The 21,397-nt window shown below is 46.1% G+C and overlaps 1 protein-coding gene across 1 annotated transcript; it reads right to left on the reverse strand.

Annotated features, from left to right (window-relative positions):
- Nucleotides 1-1,539: 1,539 nt before the first annotated feature.
- LOC114586836 (arylacetamide deacetylase-like 4) lies at nt 1,540-19,996 on the reverse strand. Its single transcript, XM_077920251.1, has 4 exons — nt 19,346-19,996; nt 10,652-10,868; nt 4,391-4,454; nt 1,540-2,965 (listed from the first exon to the last, which is right to left on the reverse strand). Exons 1-4 carry the CDS (start codon nt 19,520-19,522, stop codon nt 2,191-2,193), a joined length of 1,233 nt encoding a protein of 410 aa, XP_077776377.1. The 5' UTR covers nt 19,523-19,996; the 3' UTR covers nt 1,540-2,190.
- Nucleotides 19,997-21,397: the final 1,401 nt, after the last annotated feature.

Below are 21,397 nucleotides of genomic sequence, written 5' to 3' on the forward strand. Positions count from 1 at the left end.
CCAAATTGCAAACATGCACTGGATTATGGAGAAAGCTAGAGAGTTCCAGAAAGACATCTACTTCTGCTTCATTGACTATGCAAAAGCCTTTGACTGTGTAGACCACAGCAAACTATGGCAAGTTCTTAAAGAAATGGGAGTGCCTGATCACCTCATCTGTCTCCTGAGAAATCTCTATGTGGGACAAGAAGCTACAGTTAGAACTGGATATGGAACAACTGATTGGTTCAAAATTGGGAAAGGAGTACGGCAAGGCTGTATATTGTCTCCCTGCTTATTTAACTTATATGCAGAATTCATCATGTGAAAGGCTGGGCTGGATGAATCCCAAGCCGGAATTAAGATTGCCGGAAGAAATATCAACAACCTCAGATATGCAGATGACACAACCTTGATGGCAGAAAGTGAGGAGGAATTAAAGAACCTTTTAATGAGGGCGAAAGAAGAGAGTGCAAAATATGGTCTGAAGCTCAACATCAAAAAAACGAAGATCATGGCCACTGGTCCCATCACCTCCTGGCAAATAGAAGGGGAAGAAATGGAGGCAGTGAGAGATTTTACCTTCTTGGACTCCATGATCACTGCAGATGGTGACAGCAGTCACGAAATTAAAAGACGACTGGTCCTTGGGAGAAAGGCGATGGCAAACCTAGACAGCATCTTAAAAAGCAGAGACATCACTTTGCCAACAAAGGTCCATATAGTTAAAGCCATGGTTTTCCCAGTAGTGATGTATGGAAGTGAGAGCTGGACCATAAAGAAGGCTGATCGCCAAAGAATTGATGCTTTTGAATTATGGTGCTGGAGGAGACTCTTGAGAGTCCCATGGACTGCAAAAAGATCAAACGTATCCATTCTTAAGGAAGTCAGGCCTGAATGCTTACTGGAAGGACAGATCGTGAAGCTGAGGCTCCAATACTTTGGCCACCTCATGAGAAGAGAAGACTCCCTGGAAAAAGACCCTGATGTTGGGAAAGATGGAGGGCACAAGGAGAAGGGGACGACAGAGGACGAGATGGTTGGACGGTGTTCTCGAAGCTACAAACATGAGTCTGACCAAACTGCGAGAGGCAGTGGAAGACAGGAGTGTCTGGCGTGCTCTGGTCCATGGGGTCACGAAGAGTCGGACACGACTAAACGACTAAACAACAACAACATGCTTTTCCTGCACATATGAAATCTTGCTTCCCATTATCTCACCTGAAGGGTAATAGACGCACGTCTTTGGGGCTCGTTCCGAGCAAATGAGATCCTAAGTCCGGGAATCATTTTGCAGGAGATGACCCACCGCGACTGAGGGATAGCAGGTTGCTAGCTCTGAGGAGAGTCCAATCTTGGGGGTTTCCTTTCGCTGAGGTTTCCTTTTGCTGTGCCTCAAATGCTGAGGTTTTCTTTTTAGCTTTGCCTCACACGCTGAGGTCCCCCCCCCCCCAAGCCTCACACGGTTCCCTTTTAGGTTTGCCTCACCTGGAGCACCACTTGAGGCGTTCTCAAAGTAAAGGAAGGATTGATTTCTGATTAATAAGAATACACAGAGGCTTGAACCAGCAAGACTCTGGGAAGGGTGCATATAATAATCTCTGCATGCCTCCACCCCTTGGCCCAGGTCGTTTTATTCACAAAAGAACTTTTACAGAGTGTTCGTAAGATTTCCTCTGAGCATTTCAAGAAACCCCACATGGGGACAAAGTTAAACTACCAAAACTAATGAAGCACACATATTTCTGGGGTAAACAAAACAGAACTACAAAGGAGTACATTTGGCAACCCCTGCGGTCATAAACAAGCAATATACATGATAAGGAGGATGGCCAGGAAGACAGCGATCATTATAACCTTCAGGTGAGATCTGTTTCCTGGCCATAAGATTAACATCCTAAGATTAACATCAGAAAAGCTACATCAAAGAAACTGCCCACTGTCTTTGATGACCCAGGATGCCTGCCTGGCGAAGCAACTGGGCTGTGTAAGTGACTTGTCAAGCAATAGAGATGGGCAGTAGAGGAAATGGCCAGAGATGCAGAGGGTTGTGGGATTTGGTCAGAAATTATTGTCAATGAATTAAACCCAGTCAACACAATGCATTCATCGTGGACACAATGGCTTGATGCATATTTTATAGTAGTCCTCATAGTAGTCTCACCTGACCCCACACTCTGGATATTTGCACTCCTACAAGGTCATTCATTTCTATAAACCTTTTAAGAACTGTATTACACTCTGCAAACATTTCTGTGTGTTCAGGAATGCAAGTGGCCCCCAACCAGCCAAGGCCATTATTCCGTGGTATCCATCTTGAACATGATACCATGTCACTGGCACACCATTGTCCTCTAACCGCTTCTTGTACAACAGCCCATCGTCCCGGAATCCATCATATTCACAGGTTAGAATGAAAGTCTCTGGGAGCTGGCAGATTATGTCATCCTCTGCTAGAAGGGGGGCAAACATTGTCTCAGTACCTCTTTTAACTTGTTCATAAAGTTCTTCTGAAAATGGAGCAGGTGCTACAGGAACATAGCCCCTAGCTTTAAATTCTTCTGAAATGTTATCAGCACTTATCCATTTTTGGTATTTCTCTCTCAAATCAGGAGGGACATGGGCGCCTTTCAGAACTCCATCTACATTCATTGTCTTCCCAGTGAGATATGTCAAACCAACTTTGACAGTTCTTTTTCGGAACATAGGAGGAACTGAATGGTTTTGCTGATAGGATGGCAAATTGAAGTCCAATCCTTGGAGGAATGGGTAAATGAGGACCTGAGCTCGCACTCTTGGGAGGTCCTCTCTGGTCACCAGTTCTTGGCAAATGGCCGCAGTAAAAGTGCCTCCACTACTCTCCCCAGCAATGGCAATGTGGCTGGGGTCCACTCCGTATTCCTTTGCATTCTTCAGAAAGTATATTACAGCAGTTAAACAGTCCAGTACAGGGACTGGATACGGATGCTCAGGAGCTAAGCGATACCTAAAGAGAAGGCAAGATGTCATCAGCATTCATCATACACTTTGCAGCATTTTCCTGCAATGGCATATTGCAAGGGTGGCACCCCTAGGGCCACATTCCTTTCTATGCAACCTTCCTGGGGGCCACATGTCAGCTGTGGGAGGGACCAGAGAGCAAAATGGAAAGCAAATGCAAACTTTCCCACTGGACAAGTAGGTTGGTTCCTACACACAGCCACACACCTTTCTCTACCCTCCAGTTAGATGCCACTCAAGGATGGTGCAAAAGAGGGGCAATGGTTCAGGTGTGGGGTCTGGGGTCAGAGGGGAAATGAAGAGGCCCCGAGTGCAGCATTCAGCCCCTGTGCCTGATGCTCTGCACTCAAATATAATGCTAGTTCGCCATCCCATTCTCAGTGGCCGCTGGTCAAATCTGATTCCAACCGTAGAGGCAGACTATAGCCAGCATAGCTAGGAGCCACTGGTAGCCTTATACTCTGCCCAATTATTTAATCCCTTTTCAAAGCCATTCACATTGGAAGCTATCTCTGCTTTCTGTGGGAATTAGTTTTAACTTTGCACTGTATGGATAAGTACTTTCTTTTATCTGAATCTTCTAGCATTCAGCTTCATTGAATGTCCTCATGTTCTAGAGTTCAGAGAGAGCGACAAACACATTTCCCTAGGCCACTTTCCACACGACATGCCTAATATAACCAACTTCTATATTTTGAATATTTTGAACTTCTATATTTTGAATGTTTCCTTGATTTCCTTTTCCATCTCACCTCCACTATGTCCCACCATGCCTTCCTGAGATCAATGCTGCCCACTCTTTCTGCCCACTTTAAACCATATGGCCTTAAAGCCAAGAACTCCAGTTCACCCACCTTGGCCAGGAGGCTTCAGATCATGCACCAAAGGTGCATTAAGGCAGTGAGGGCAGCCATTGGGAGAGATGATGTCCATTACTGTCAGGAAGGCTTGCCTTGTAAAGGGCTCTGAAGCCCTGGCAAATGACACGTCTCCCATTGCTCAATGTACCACTGCTCTCATTGGATGGTAAGTGTGGCTGACGGGACAGTTGGGAACAGCTTGAGCTTATTTGCCAGAGAGAAGTTCACCTTAACTCCAGCTGCACTTTCCCTCTCAACCACAGGGCCATTTTGCCTTAGGAGAAGAAGCCTAATGGCTTTTTATGGGTTGATGTGGTGGTTTTCTGTAAAAGTAGTTTAATGGCCTGATCCAGCAGAGCTCTTCTTATCATTAAAGCCAGAGGGATTGGGTCCAAAGGCATAAAAATCAAAATGCAAAGGTGAACACCCATTCTAAAGGTTGGCAAATTCACCATGTTGGCAAAATCAGCTTTTTTCTGGGCTCATGTGGAAGGGTTAGAAACTGAGGGGAATACTCTTTTTTCTGCTACAACAAGCATGAAGATACTTACTCAGCACACATAACCACTGAGTCAGTTTGGTGGGCAATGGCACGGCAGATCATTTCAGAGGTTCCTGGGGGGAAAAAACACATCACACACTGCCTGCTGTGAGTAATTATTTGTTACGCTCCATTACAAATTTCCTTGGTTGTTCACATTGAAATCATTGTGAGTTGAATCCACTTTGAGTTAGTCCTAATGAAAGTAAACCTGTTGAAATTAACAGATATGACCAATGCTTCCCCCCCAGGGGGTACACAAGGGTATGCACCTCTTTGTTGTTGTTGTTTAAAGGTGTGGCACTTACCTTAACAACTTCATGGTGAGTACTAGCACCTCTTTTTCTAGAAAAAAAGGACTGGATATGACTAATATTGCTGTGTCATAAATGTCTGTTTTTAATGTCCATGGAGGCACAGGTCAATTCTGCGTCCAGGGCAACTGTTTACCAGCTCCATCTGGAATGCAGGCTGAGACGCTACCTGCCCGCAGACTGTCTCGCCAGAGTGGTGCATGCTCTAGTTATCTCCTGCTTGGACTACCGCAATGCGCTCTACGTGGGGCTACCTTTCAAGGTGACCCGGAAACTACAACTAAACCAGAATGCGGCCGCTAGACTGGTGACTGGGAGCAGCCGCCGAGACCACATAACACCGGTCTTGAAAGACCTACATTGGCTCCCAGTACGTTTCAAAGCACAATTCAAAGTGTTGGTGTTGACCTTTAAAGTCCTAAACGGCCTCCATCCAGTATACCTGAAGGAGCATCGCCACCCCTATAGTTCTGCCTGGACACTGAGGTCCAGTGCCGAGGGCCTTCTTGCAGTTCCCTCACTGCAAGAAGCGAAGTTACAGGGAACCAGGCAGAGGGCCTTCTCTGTAGTAGTGCCCACCCTTTGGAATGCCCTCCCACCAGATGTCAAAGGAAAAAAACACCTACCAGATTTTTAGAAGACATCTGAAGGCAGCCTTGTTTAGGGAAGCTTTTAATATCTGAAGGACTATTGTATTTTAATATTTTATTGGAAGCCGCCCAGAGTAGCTAAGGAAACCCAGCCAGATGGGCTGGGTATAAATATATTATTATTATTATTATTATTATTATTATTATTATTATTATTATTATTTCGTAAAATATATGTGCTACTTGATTGTAGAAAACAACAACAACAACAACCATGTATAGGCTGCACAAATCACCCCCACCCCACCCCCGTCCATGGCAAACATTTCAGGATCTTTACATTAAATTACAATTTCTTCTAACAATACAGTGGAACCTCTACTAGCGACCACAATCCATTCTGGAGGCCCGTCCGTGGCGTTTTCCCCCTAGGATGTGTCAAACAAAGGGTTAAAATGGGTGTGAGGTGATTGGCCAGTGAGAATGCGAGGGGGGGAGTAAAAGATAGAGTGGGAGGTTTTGAAAAGTCAGTTGAGGTCTGGGGGTTGACGGTTGAGGTTTGGGAGTTGGGAGTTGAGGTTTGTCAGTTGGGAGTTGAGGCTTGGGTGTGGGAGAAGGAAGAGGGTGGATTAGGAGTGGGTTGGTTGAGTTGTATTGTGAGAGAGTGAGAGGAATTGTTAGGGAGTTAGATAGATAGTTGGGAATAATTCAGTTTGAAGTTGTAGGCACAGGGTCAATAGACCATGAAACGTCCGGGGACCCTGTGTGATCGCCACAAAATTGGTGGTGCAGCGGTGGGATAACAACCGAACCTGCCGCCACAAAATTGGCAACAGCAGCGGGATTCGATAAGTCTAAGTGCCTGTGAGGGGAAACAATACACCTGGAGAGGGGAAGGGTAAAATCGGTGAAGGGATTACCTGGCCTGAGGGTGTGATTGAGGATAAACCCCAGATTGCCGTTTGGCCGAGATAACAATAAGAGCAAGAGATCTCAAAAGACTGTTTTGGCGGAGGCTTAGGCTCAGGGTCAGAGGAAGTAAGCTTGAAAGGTTAGAGGGAAAAACCTAAAGCTATACTTTGGGGACCGGGGTCTTGGAAAGCCAAGCTGGGAGGAACAGTGCTGAGAGTAAAAGTCTCTTATTTAATTAGTGCAAAATACTGACTCAACCATAATGCCACCCAAGAAGACCAAGCACCCAGTGAGAGAAAACCCACATGACAGCTCTGGAGAAGAGAATGGGAATCCCCAGGGGGAAGAAACCAGAATAGAAGAGATGACTAAAACCCCACCTGAAGTAGAAGTTCCACAGTTTTCAGAGTATTTTGAAAAGTGGAAATTAGTACAAGAGTATAACTTGAAACTAGAGCTTGATAAAAATAGGCTTGAGCAAGAATTGGAAAAAGAAAAATTGAGAGCTGAGCAAGAAACTGAACAATTGAGGCTTGAGAAAGAATTGGAAAAAGAAAAATTGAGGGCAGAGCAGGAAAGGGAACAGCAGCGGTTTCAGTTAGAGATGAGACGGTTGGAACTAATGGTATTAGAAAATAGAAAATAACACTGATGGGCAGAATCAAATGAAGATAGATTTAAAACGCTTTTCTGAATTTAGAGATAGGGATAGCCCAGAAGCATTTCTAGTAGCCTTCGAGAGAGCCTGTCACGATTTTCAAGTAAGAGAGGCAGATAAAATGATGATCTTGAGAGCTAGAATAAGCGGTCCTCTAGCCGAATTATAGGCTCAAATGACTGAGGAACAATCCTGAAATTTTGAGGTGTACAAGCAGTTAGTATATGCACGCTTTGGGATTACCTCAGAGCAGTTGAGGGAAAAAATTTAGAAGTGTGACAAAGGTGAGGGAGGAAACCTATGCACAGATGGGTGCAAAGATAAAAACTTACCTCACAATATGGTTAGAGCAAGAGAATGCAGACACAGTACCTAAGATTAGAGAAGTGATGGCGTTGGAGCAATTTTACGACACAATAAATGGCCAACTGAAGTACCTGATAAAAGAAAGAAACCCCAAGACAATAGAGGAAGCAGCGGGTTTAGCTGATAAAATAAATGAAATCTGAGACCATGGATTTGATGGGCCAAAATTTGGTGGGAGATATTGGGAAACAAACAAGAATAACTTTCAGCAAACCAAAGGAAAGTTTACCTCAGAAACCGATAAGAGAGGCAGCCCCTCATTGGGAAGCCCACATGAGAAGGCACACACCCATACAGAGTTTACTGAGGGAAAAGTAAATAAAACAAGTTATGCAGGACCCAAAGACATTTCATGCTGGAGATGTGGGAAATTAGGTCATAAACGTTTTGATTGTAAAACAGGAAAAGAAACATCTAGTTATTTGCTGTTGTTGTTGTTTAGTCGTTTAGTCGTGTCCGACTCTTCGTGACCCCATGGACCAGAGCACGCCAGGCACCTCTGTCCTCCACTACTTCCCGCAGTTTGGTCAAACTCATGCTGGTAACCTCGAAAACACTATCCAACCATCTCGTCCTATGTCGCCCCCTTCTCCTTGTGCCCTCCATCTTTCCCAGCATCAGTGTCTTCTCCAGGGAGTCTTCTCTTCTCATGAGGTGGCCAAAGTACTGGAGCCCTTGCTTATAGTACCACACAGAAACAGACATATTGTATCCAGTCTGTGGAGCAGAGCCCAACTAGCCAGGTTGTCAAGGAAACAGACATGCCAACTAGGCCTGAGCCTGCTGAGGTAGCAGAGGCCAAAGTCCTGCACTGTTGTGTGATTCAACAAGATAATCTCTTGTTAAAGAACGCTGGAGAGTATATCTGGATAGACGGAAAAAGATATTTCGGGTTAAAGGACACGGGATCTCGTCACCATAGTCCACCCAGATATAATCAGGGATGATGCCATAATTCCAGGAAAAGTAATGAAATTAAAAGGAATTTCAAAACAAGCAGAAATCCTAAAGGTGGCGGAAATAGATGTCAGATTCAAAAACTGGGCAGGGAAGTGGCAGGTAGCCCTGTCGGAAGAAATTCCCGCCCCTGTGCTCATTGGTTGGGACATTTTAGAACATGTGCAGAGTACTTTCATAGTTACCAGAGCAAAAGGGAGTCCACAGTCACCTAATCCTGAGGGGGTGGATACAGTAGCAGAGGCAGACAATGCTGAAGGACAGCAAGGGAATGATCAGTGTGAGGAAAGAAAAGACACCTTTTTATTTCCTTTGACTAAAAGTCAAACCTCAAGTTTTGCCAAAAAGCAAAAAGAAGATACTGAGTTACAAAAGTACTTTGAGGCAGCAGAGTCGGAGAGGTCGTTAACTCCTAAGTGCCCAGAATGGTTTTGTTTGAGCAAGGGCCTTTTATATCAAGAAGTCCTTGACCCACCATGCAAGGGGGGGGGGGGGGTTGAAGAAGTGAAAAGACAGTTAGTAATCCCTCATACCTATAGAGGAAAGATTTTGCAACAAGCCCATAATAGCATTGTTGGTGCACACATGAGAGTTGTACATCATATCGACACTGGAGATGCTAAGCCAATTGCTGTCAACCCATATAGAATAACTGGGGAGTATGTGGGGAAAGTTAGCAATGAGATAAGGGCAATGCTGAAGGCAGGGATTATAACCACTTCGGAAAGTCCCTGGGCAGCACCCATAGTGTTATTAGACAAACCTGATGGAGCTATTAGATTTTGCCTAGATTATAGGAAGCTGAACCATGTCACTAAAGCGGATGCATATCCAATGCCGCGTTTAGATGACCTGAACGAAGCTATAGGCCAGTGTCATTACATCACCTTCCTAGACTTAACAAAGGGGTACTATCAAGTAGAAATGGACCCTAAGGACCAGGAGAAAACTACGTTCAGAAGTCCTTTAGGGTTGTTTGAATTTAAAATAATGCCCTTTGGCTTAAAGAATGCGCCAGCAACTTTTCAGCGATTGGTGGACAAAATCCTGAATAGATTAAGAAACTGGACAGCAGCATGTCAGCAGGCGTTTGATGCCTTAAAAAGCGCCTTGACATCAAATCCAGTCCTTGTTGCTCCTGATTATGATCGTGAGTTCACCGTCTTCGCTGATGCATCTAATGCCGGGATCGGGGCCGTGCTGTGCCAACAGGGAGAGAAAGACGACCTGCATCCCATCACCTTCATAAGCAAGAAACTACTACCAAGGGAAAGACAATATTCGACCATCGAGAAGGAATGCCTTGCCATTGTATGGGCATTACAGAAGCTGAAGCCATACATCTGGGGCCGAACTTTTACTTTATGTACTGACCATTCACACTTGTTGTGGTTGAGGACAATGAAGACCAACAGTAAGTTGTTGAGGTGGGCCCTATCACTGCAAGACTTTAATTTTACAATTAAAAATGTGAAAGGGACCCTGAATACCGTCTCAGATGCTTTGTCCAGAAGACCTGCAGTTGAAAGTTAACTGAATACCTAACATGTAACAGGTTTTTGTATATATGTATATTTTACCAGAACACAGTATTTGATGTGCAAATGTTAGATGTGATGTGAAGGGTGAAATGACAGGTTAGGAAATGTTTATTTGCCATAAAAATGTACTGCTGATTGATCAGGAGAATAACTAGGTTAAGTTATCCCTCCTGAGTCAATCTTATTAAGGGGGGAGGAATGTGGCGCTTGCCCCCTAGGATGTGTCAAGGAAAGGGTTAAAATGGGTGTGAGGTGATTGGCCAGTGAGAATGCGAGGGGGGAGTAAAAGATAGAGTGGGAGGTTTTGAAAAGTCAGTTGAGGTCTGGGGGTTGATGGTTGAGGTTTGGGAGTTGGGAGTTGAGGTTTGTCAGTTGGGAGTTGAGGCTTGGGTGTGGGAGAAGGAAGAGGGTGGATTAGGAGTGGGTTGGTTGAGTTGTATTGTGAGAGAGTGAGAGGAATTGTTAGGGAGTTAGATAGATAGTTGGGAATAATTCAGTTTGAAGTTGTAGGAACTAAGATTAGGAAACTGACCAGAGGAAAATAAACTGCAACCATATGCTTGTTCCTGCTCTTAAAAATAAACTTGATTATTTGTTTATGTTAACAACTGTCTGGACTCCCTGTGTCCCCGTGAGAAGCGGGGTGGTGGCAGCGAAGAAAGCAACCGCAGTGGTGGCACAGGGTCAATAGACCGTGAAACGTCCGGGGGCCCTGTGGGATCGCCACACCGTCCTTATGGCGAAACGGGTCGCTGGGAGAAGCGCCATTGTGGGCAGGCACGAGCGACAATTGCCCGCTTCTGTGCAGGCACGAACGGCAGCAAACCCGCCAGTTACTTCCGGGTTTGCCATGGTCGCAACTTAGAATGTCTGCGAGTGGTGGCGGTTGTAAATAGAGGTTCTACCATTTCAACTACATTTCACAGAACTTACGAATGCTTCCAGCCACCGCAGCACCTCCATGAAGAAAGACGATTCCTTTCCTGTTCCCAGCAGGTGATGTCTTGGGCCAGTACAGCCTCACAGGCACCCCATCAAAAACCAGGTCCTTTATGATCAGTTTGGAGTCCTTCATTATCGGAATGAATAGGCACATGGCCCTGATTATGGAATATCTATGGCAGATGCCCATTTTTTCAAGAATTCCTGCCTGTTTAAAACAAAACATTTAGCATGGATTATTAGCGTTAGATATTTTTCCACTTGCAATTTTTTAATACTTAAAAAAGTATTTTGGGACCGTCTAATCCAGCCTCAAGAAATGATCATGACCAGTACTTTGACACAGGGTGAGATACCTGGTACTTGTAAGACCATTCCCTGCTGAAAGGCCCATTTCCCCTTGGCCTAGGGGGCAGGGCCCAGACTCACCTTGAACAGCTAAAAGGGGATGCTGGGAGGCCAGAGGGGCATTGCTGGAACAACTCTTGGGATATGGCAACTGGCTAAAAAGTTTTAAAATCTTTAATTTTAGTTACCCTGTTTTGTTTTTGTTGGGTTGGGGTTGGTTAAATGTTTTGTTGGGATTGGCAGCTATTTTAATTTGGGTGTTATTATTATTATTATTATTATTATTATTATTATTATTATTAATAATAATAATAATAATAATAATAATTGATTTTTAGGTTTATTTTAGTCTGTATAAGATATTCTGTTTGTTAATGTTTGATGTTTTATTATGCTTATATATGCTGTAAGCCACCCAGAGTGGCTGGGTAAACCCAACCTGATGGGCGGGATACAAATAATAAAATTTGTATTATTATTAGTATGCCAATATCACATTGATAGCAAAACAAGATCATGACCCAGCCCAAGTCAATAATTATAGACCTATTACTTTGCTTAATTGTAATTATAAATGGTTTGCGGCAATATTAGCAAGAAGACTCAAACAAGTGTTAGGAAACTTAATACATGAAGACCAGACAGCATTTCTGCCGATGAGGCAGTTAAAAGATAATGTTGCAATTGCATTAAATGCTACTGAATATTTTGAAAAAAGAAATGATTAGCAATTACCCATGGTTTTTCTAGATGCAGAGAAAGCGTTTGATAATTCACTGGTGTAGTGGTTTGGAGTTACTCGTGCGTAAGCCGACCCCGTTTGGGTGCTTGGTTGCCTGGTTAAACCCTTCGGACTGCACAGCCCATCTCCGCTTGACTGCCTCAGTCACTGGCAGAATCTGTCTGTGGGCGTTTCTTAAACCTCTGCCAGCATAAAAGCTGTTTGACACCTAATCGTCTCCGCCTCTCATTGCGCGGGAGTCTCCTGCTCAGGGTGGGCGTGGGTAGTGGAGTGCTTGGGCTCTCTTCACTGACTTCTAGGGAAGAATCCCGGAGCCCTTCCACCTCCTCTTCCCCTTGCTTTCCTGGACTCTTGGTGTCACGCGTATTTCCTTCCCCTTCCACCAAGCTGAGTCTCCCCCTTGTGCTAGGACCTTCACCTGCAGAATCTGAGACCCTCTCCTTCTCCTGTGTCTCTGATGTCAGTTCCCTGACATCCACCTCCCCCCCCCCAGGGCCCCCTTCACTCCCCGTTCGACCTGTGGGCTCTGTCTCCTCCTCTTCTCTGGTCGGTGAGACAGGAAAACCCCGGAAGGAGCTGTCCTCCTCCTCCGTGGGTGCGAAAACCTCTTCCCACCTGCCGAGGTTCCCACCCATGGGGTGACCCTCCCAATCCGATTCTTCCTCGGATTCTGAAAACCCTTCGAAGCTCTCTTCATCATCTGTGGTGCCAAATTGTTCCTCCCAGAATCTCTCTAAGGGCTTGGGCTTATCCGGGAACCGGCGGTGGAACACTTCCACCATATGCTCGTCACCAACTGCTCCCGCTGGCACCCACGTGTTTTCCGACCAGGGCTCTCCTTCCCACGCCACCAAATACTCCACTTGCCGACCTCTCCACCTTGAGTCCACTATTTCCGCGGCCGAGTTTTGGTGTTCCCTTTCTTCTACCTGTGGTTGTGGCCTGACTTCTACTTCCTGCCCCACGAACTCCCCCCCCCTCTCTGTGTGGTGAGAGCAAGGATCTGTGGAACACAGGATGTATTTTCATACTGTCGGGCAACCTGAGCTTGAATGCCACGGGGTTTATCTGTTGTGTGACTTCAAATGGCCCCAGCCGTCTAGGCTGCAACTTCTTGCACCCTCCTTTAAAGGGTAACCCTTGAGTGGATAGCCACACTCGATCCCCCACCCGTATGGTTTCCCTTCCCTGCGGTGCTTATCTGCTTGCTTCTTGTAATTCTCCTTGGCCCGCTCTAGGTTCATCTTAAGTTGTTGGTGTATAGCTTCCATTTCTTCCACAAACTGTTCAGCAGCGGGCACACTCCAGTTTTGTTCCTCACTCCCCGGAAATGCCCTGGGATGACACCCATAGTTGGCCATAAACGGAGTCATTCCCGTGGACACATGTTCAGCGTTATTGTACGCAAATTCCACTAACGCTAGTTTCTCTACCCAATCATTCTGCCTCTCGCTTACGTAACAGCGCAAGTATTGCTGGAGTATGCTGTTTGCCCTTTCTGCTTGCCCATTGGTTTCTGGGTGTCTCGCTGTCGAGAAACTCACCTCGACTTGCAGCAGACTCATGAGCTTCCTCCAGAACCGGGAAGTAAATTGTTTTCCGCGGTCGGAGACAACCCTCAAGGGGGCACCATGCAACCTAAAAATGTGCTCTACAAACAACCGTGCCATTTCTTCTGCCGTCACCGCGTGTGAGCAGGCTATGAAATGGCACATTTTGGTTAGCATGTCGACTACTACCATTACTGCTGTTTTTCCCCTTGATTTGGGCAAATCCGTCATAAAATCAATAGACACCACCTCCCAGGGTTTGTTTGGTGTGGGTAAGGGTTCCAGTAACCCCGCTGGTACCGTGCGTTCCCCTTTGGCCCTTTGGCATCGGTCGCACCCTCATACATATTCTCGTACATCTTCCCTCACCCTTGGCCACCAGAATTGCCTGGTCACCAACATCATAGTTTTGTGTTGTCCAAAGTGTCCCGCTGTGGGGGTGTCATGTAGTTGTTTGAGTACCCTTCTCCTTAAAACTTCCCCCGGTACGTACATTGCCCCCTATAGTACAACACCCCTTCCTTCTCTTCGAACCCTTCTGGTGCTCCCTGCCCATCTCGGAGTTCCCTGATTTTTGTTTGGGCGAATTCATCGTTCCTAGTGAGCCCTGCCAGTTCTCTCGTGCCCACCAGAGTTCCCCCACACACCCATCGGTCCTCTGGTATGACGTGTCGTGTCTCCGGCGGCCCCTCTCCTTCGAAGTACTCTGGTTTCCGCGAAAGAGCGTCTGCTCTCACGTTTTGCTCCCCTGGCACATACCGGATTTCAAAAGAAAACTTGGAGAATTCCTGCGCCCAGCGAATCTGTCTCTGGTTGAGCACTCGTGCTGTCCTCCAGTATTCCAAGTTCTTGTGATCTGTGCAAACCTGGATCTTGTGCTGCGCCCCATCAGCAGATGGTGCCACCGACGAAAGGCAGCGTAGATTGCGAGCAGTTCTCGGTCGTACACGGTGTAGTTTTGTTCCGACTTGCTCAGCTTCCTCGAGAAAAAGGCACACGGTTTCCATTCTTGCTTGCCCAATCCTGGCTGCAAAAGAACAGCTCCGATGGCTCTGTCTGATGCGTCTGTCTCCAACCTCAGTGGTTTCTCCAAATCCACGTGTAATAGTTGCTCTTCCAACGCGAACGCCTTCTTCAAGCTTTCAAAGGACCGCTGGGCTTCCTCCGTCCACACAAACTTCCTTTTACTACTGAGACAGTCCGTGATTGGTGCTGTCAAGTGGGCAAAGTTCTTGATGAACTTCCTGTAGAAGTTGCTGAAACCTAGAAACCTCTGCACGTCTTTCCATGTCTTGGGGGGTTTCCACTGCAATACTGCTTGCACCTTGCTTGGGTCCATCGCTAGGCCTTTGTCAGACAACTTGTACCTCAGGAACTCCACCTCTCGGGCATGAAACTGACATTTCTCTAGCTTGACCCATAACTGGTGTTTCTGCAATCGTTGTAGCACTTCCCTGACATCTCGCACATGTTGCTCCTCGTTTTCCGAATAAATCAAGACGTCGTCCAGGAAGGCTACACAGTTCTTGTAAAGCAGAGACCCTAACACGTGGTGCATGAAACCTTGAAAACAGGCGGAGCCTGATTGTAATCCAAAAGGCATAACTAGATATTCAAAGGCCCCCAGGGGTGTGAACATGGTGGTCTTCCATTCATCCCCCTCCTTCATCCTGATCAAGTTGTAAGCCCCCCTTAGATCGAGTTTGGTGAAAATCTTTCCCTTCCTCACTCTCGTCAGAATGTCGTCAATTCTGGGCATAGGGAAAGTCACGGGTTCCGACACCAAATTGACCGCCCGAAAGTCCACTACGAGCCTGGGCTTATCTGTGTCTTTTTTGTCCACAAAAAATACTAGACTGCCCCCCACTGCCTTTGATTCTCTTATGAATCCTCTCTTTAGGTTCTTGTCAATAAATTCCCGTAACTCCTTCATCTCCCTGTCTGACATGGCATACAGCTTACCCACCGGCAGCTGCGCCCCGGGGAGTAAATTGATTTGGCAGTCAAACGGCCTGTGGGGGGGGCAGCCTATCTGCCTCTTTCTCACTAAAAACCTCCTTCAGATCAGCATACTGTGGCAGCACCTCCCCTCTCCGTTCCACTGCCATGCTTGCCACTCTGGCTACACACATCCTTGGCGTTTCCCCTCCTAGGCAGTGCTGCAGGCAGTAGTCTGACCCAAAGCTGACTGTCCTCTGGTACCACGCCACCACAGGATCATGTTGCGCTAGCCAGCTCATTCCTAATATTATTGGGGGACCCGCTAATGAGGCAACGTGAAAGGCGATCGTCTCTGAGTGCCTAGACACTCTCATTCTCATCGGTGGGGTCTGGTGGGTCACTTCTCCCCCAATCAGTTCCCTCCCATCAATTGTGGTAACTGCAAGGGGTGCATCCAAAGGTAGCAGGTGAAGCTGATGCTCTAAGGCAAAGTCCTTGCTGAAAAAGTTGCATGAACTCCCCGAGTCCAGCATTGCCTGCACCTTGACTGGGTGCACATTCGGGAGTTCTAGCACCACCTCTATGGCGATGGCTGCTCTTGGAGAATCTGGTTTGGGCACGTTCACTGGTTGTTGGCCTGGCTGCTGTGCCCGCTGATTGGCAGCCAAGCGTTTCCGTTTCCCTGCTCCTGGGTCGGTTGCTCCTCCTCTCCCCCCACGGCCCCCACCATTCCTTGCCAGGCCTTTCTTTGTGGGCAGACTCTGGCAAAATGTCCTGGCCGCTGGCAAAGGAAACATTTCTTGGTCGCTTTTACATCCTTTCCCTCCTTTTTGCGACCCTCGCTGGAGTTTGAAACCTCCTGGGCGTGCGCACCACCTATTTCCATTGGCTCCGCCGGCGGGGAAGGCTGCCTTGGTATCTTAGGAATGCGGTAGTCATGACAACGCTGCTCTCTCCCTTCCCGCCTCTCTTGAGCCCGCGCTTCCTGCCTTACACCTATCGCAAGGGCAGCTTTGGTCAGCAAATCCATAGACTGTGGGCGGGGCGCGCGCGAAAGCTCATCTTTGACCGTTGGTGACAAGCCTTCCTCAAATAACATTTGTATGGGTTCCGAGTCCAGCTGCCACCCCAGACGGTGAACTATCATTGCAAAACGTGACCAATAGTCTCTAACTGACCCGTCTCCCTGCTTACAGTTCATCAGTTCTCTTTTGGTCACACTTTGTTGCACATCACTAGAGAACATTGCGTCCATTGCCTGGAAGAATTTCGGGAGATCCTCCATGGCATCATTTTGCGTTGCCATAAGCGGCCTGATCCACTCTCTAGCCCCGTCCTGCAGGTGCCCCACAATATAAGCAACCCGTGCTGCATCATTTTCAAAATCGTTCTGCTGCAGCTTCAAGGCATATTCTATTTCTGTTCTAAACGCCCCATAATCTTGAGGCTTCCCCCCAAACTTGTGCACCAGTCCCGGTACCTTCCTTGCTATGGGGTTGGGTTCCCCCTGAGCATCTAAAGACCATCGTTCGTCTAGCCTCGCCGTCAGGATGGCTATATGCTCTTCCAAGTCGCGGTTTCTCTCCTCCTGCGATTGGCCTCCAGCCGCCCCTTGCGTGGCTCCGACTTCTCCGGTATTACTCATGATGCCTCCTGCTTGTTGTGCACGAGCAACTTTCGAGGACAGACAGATTGCTGTAGTGGTCTGGAGTTACTCGTGCGTAAGCCGACCCCGTTTGGGTGCTTGGTTGCCTGGTTAAACCCTTCGGACTGCACAACCCATCTCCGCTTGACTGCCTCAGTCACTGGCAGAATCTGTCTGTGGGCGTTTCTTAAACCTCTGCCAGCATAAAAGCTGTTTGACACCTAATCGTCTCCGCCTCTCATTGCGCGGGAGTCTCCTGCGCAGGGTGGGCATGGGTAGTGGAGTGCTTGGGCTCTCTTCACTGACTTCCAGGGAAGAATCCCGGAGCCCTTCCCCTTGCTCTCCTGGACTCTTGGTGTCACGTGTATTTCCTTCCCCTTCCACCAAGCTGAGTCCCCCCCTTGTGCTAGGACCTTCACCTGCAGAATCTGAGACCCTCTCCTTCTCCCGTGTCTCTGATGTCAGTTCCCTGACAACTGGTCAACAACAAATTTGTTGTCTGCGTTTTTTTAGTTGATTTAGGACGAATCTGATGCGCTGAATCCAAAAATCACATTGCTTTTGCTCACTCAGGTCAAGTTTTTGAGCTATGGCCACATGTCTTTTTTATGTTTTTGTTCACATGTACGCTTGTGTGGAGCATTTTAGAAGAAGTTGGTGGGGGTAAAATGCCATGTCAAATAATTGTTTTGATTGGAAATGATTATTTTAATGACAAGAAGTATTCAGGTCCGATAGTTCTGAGTGATTATTTGGAAAAGGGATCAGTTTGAAGTCATAAAACCTCGAAATCTTCCATAAATTGGTGCAGCTGGGATCAACAGAAAGAACTGGAGCAGCCTCAAGTATCCTGATCTTCAATCAGCACATCGTCCTGTAGCTCATTGTGATGAAATTCCAGTGCCTATCTTCGGAGATCTTCCTGACATTAGTGACGAAGATACCTCCAGTGTTGAAGGACATGAAGAAGAAGTGGTTCTTGAAGATGATGCTCCACATCCATTTTCCCAAAAGGAGTTGAATGATCTAGTTTGCAACCTCAGCTTGTAAAGGACTCTGCCGAACTGTTGCCATCCAGATTGAAGAAAAAAAACCTCTCTCACAGTGCTTGCATCAGCTTCTTCCGCAACAGGCATCAAGAGTACCTCCGTTTTTTCTTGGAAGAGAAAGACGTGGTGTACTGTGCAGATATTGCACAGCTTCTGCTCAAGCTTGGAGTGCCACAGTACGAACCCAAAGATTGGAGACTGTTCATTGACAGCAGCATGCTGACCGCTTTCAGAAACCTGAGCTGCAACATGAGCGTCAAGATGCACTACCTATTTTCACATATGGACCAGTTTCCTGAGAAACTGGGTTCAATGAGTGACGAGCAGGGGGAGAGATTCCATCAGGACATGAAAGAGATGGAGACCAGGTATCAGGGTCGCTGGGACAGTCATGATGGCTGAGTACTGTTGGACTCTGAAGAGAGACTTCCCTGCTGCTGAGCATTCCAGGAGTTCCAAGAAATGGAAGTTCAAGCCCTGAAGTTTGAAAAATGGTGAAGCAACATGCAATTTATGTGTACTTACCTTTATCAATACCCACCATTCAGTTTACAGTAAACCTGACCTGATGGAGAGAAACGGATGCCATTTCCTGATTCAGCAGTGCAAAAATACCCTAAATCAGTTGTAGAAATCTAGACAACATTCAAAAAGTAAAAAATTGTTACCCAGTGTAATGCTTATTGGAGTTGGGGGTGGGAATTACTAGATAAAATGGGGTTCAAGGATAAATTTGTGAGAGGAATAAATACATTATATACAGAGCGATTTGCAAACAGTAAACAGAATTTTATAAGAAAAATGCATTATTGGCAAAGAAACAAGAGAAGGTTGTCTACTTTCACCATTATTGTTTATTTTGGTTTTAGAAGTGTTGTGTGGGGATATTAGAGAAAATGATATACGAAGCCTCCAAGTGAGTCTTCAAACTTACAAACGGAGGGCATTTGCGGATGATGTGGTATTGTTCATGGAAAACCTGATGAAAAATGTGGTTAAGGTACTGGAAGCAATAAAGCAGCTTGATGATTTTCTTTTATAAGAGAAAGAAAGTAATGGGTAGCAGAGGGCGGGAGATAAAAACACTGTGGAAAGTGGACCAGATATCAAAATTTACTTGAACAGAAATCACTTTTATGATTATCTCCTATTGAAGCCAGTGCACTAAGGAAATTAAACATTGAAGAGAATTGGGGTACTTATAGAGACATACTGTGTTTTTCTGGAAATGCATGTAAAATGAAAAAGTTAGAAGAAATTCAAGAATGGGTATCAGATTGGTTTCAATATTTTCAAATCAATGAGCATTTTTAAAAAGAATTATTCTAAATTATTTTATTGACTCTAAAGGGTTGCAGCCCCTTTTGTAGAGGTATCTTCATCCCCATGATATATGTAAAATATACTTACTAGTGCCAATCCATATCCCACTGAGAAATCGTGAAGCAGCATTATTGGGCGATAGGACAGTCCTCGAGGCAGGTGGGTCCTGGTAAGACGATAAGAAACTCCCCACACTAACAGCAAGAAATGAATGAAAATAGTTGTATATAATATCAGCATCCACAGAGTTTCACCAAACGCCATTTCCCTTAAACTCAGAGGCACAGAGACAAGGACTTCGCCTTGGCCAACGCTGGTGGCTTTTATAGGAGAACAATCTATGCCATGTGGAAATGAACACCCTAGGCCAACCCATATAGTTTTCAGTTGAGAATAAATCAAATAGTTTAGTAATTGAGTAAAACATTGCAGCTATCCTGGATTCCTGAAAGACACTGTTGTTCCTCACACAGGGTGTGGATACGCATTGGTGGGTGTGAATTTGCCTATCTTCTCCTCCCAAGGGAAGTTGTCCATAGGAGTTTGCCTGCCCTCCCACACAAAATCATTGTGCCTCTTCCCTCCCTGAGGAGTTTATCAGGGGTAATTAAAAGGGATTGCACATCAATGCAGGTGGGGCTGGCTTGCACGACACTGCAATGGCATCCTCCCAACAGGAGGGTCACTGCAACTTTCCAGAACAGTGTGGTGAGGAAAGAGGTTTGGCGCTGTGCGGGCAGAGGAACCAGGGACCAAATTGCAAACATGCACTGGATTATGGAGAAAGGTAGAGAGTTCCAGAAAGACATCTACTTCTGCTTCATTGACTATGCAAAAGCCTTTGACTGTGTTGACCACAGCAAACTATGGCAAGTTCTTAAAGAAATGGGAGTGGCTGATCACCTCATCTGTCTCCTGAGAAATCTCTATGTGGGACAAGAAGCTACAGTTAGAACTGGATATGGAACAACTGATTGGTTCAAAATTGGGTAAGGAGTACGGCAAGGCTGTATATTGTCTCCCTGCTTATTTAATTTATATGCAGAATTCATCATGCGAAAGGGTGGGCTGGATGAATCCCAAGCCGGAATTAAGATCGCCGGAAGAAATATCAACAACCTCAGATATGCAGATGACACAAACTTGATGGCAGAAAGTGAGGAGGAATCAAAGAACCTTTTAATGAGGGTGAAAGAGGAGAGTGCAAAATATGGTCTGAAGCTCAACATCAAAAAAACGAAGATCATGGCCACTGGGCCCATCACCTCCTGGCAAATAGAAGGGGGAGAAATGGAGGCAGTGAGAGATTTTACTTTCTTGGGCTCCATGATCACTGAAGATGGTGACAGCAGTCACGAAATTAAAAGACGCCTGCTCCTTGGGAGAAAGGCAATGGCAAACCTAGACAGCATCTTAAAAAGCAGAGACATCACTTTGCCAACAAAGGTCCATATAGTTAAAGCCATGGTTTTCCCAGTAGTGATGTATGGAAGCGAGAGCTGGACCATAAAGAAGGCTGATCGCCGGAGAATTGATGCTTTTGAATTATGGTGCTGGAGGAGACTCTTGAGAGTCCCATGGACTGCAAGAAGATCAGACCTATCCATTCTTAAGGAAATCAGCCCTGATTGCTCACTGGAAGGACAGATTGTGAAGCTGAGGCTCCAATACTTTGGCCACCTCATGAGAAGAGAAGACTCCCTGGAAAAGACCCTGATGTTGGGAAAGATTGAGGGCACAAGGAGAAGGGGACGACAGAGGACGAGATGGTTGGACAGTGTTCTCGAAGCTACAAACATGAGTCTGACCAAACTGCGGGAGGCAGTGGAAGACAGGAGTGCCTGGCGTGCTCTGGTCCATGGGGTCACGAAGAGTCGGACACGACTAAACGACTAAACAACAACAACAAAGGCTGATGAATGGGAGCCAATCCCATCCAGTCTATTGCTCATATAACTCCACTTTTCATTTATAAAGTCCATTTATTTATTTATAAAAGCTTCCTCTGCTGTTGGACCCATTGGTCATTTGCTGCAATGATACAAAATGGAAGCATCCTGTCTTTCTTGGTTGAAGGAATGGAGGACATTAGAGAATTCACATATTCTAGACTTAGAAGGCCATGATAATATTTTTGGT

This window comes from Podarcis muralis, chromosome 16 (assembly GCF_964188315.1).
Source record: "Podarcis muralis chromosome 16, rPodMur119.hap1.1, whole genome shotgun sequence".
In the NCBI taxonomy this organism is placed as follows: Eukaryota; Metazoa; Chordata; class Lepidosauria; order Squamata; family Lacertidae; genus Podarcis; species Podarcis muralis.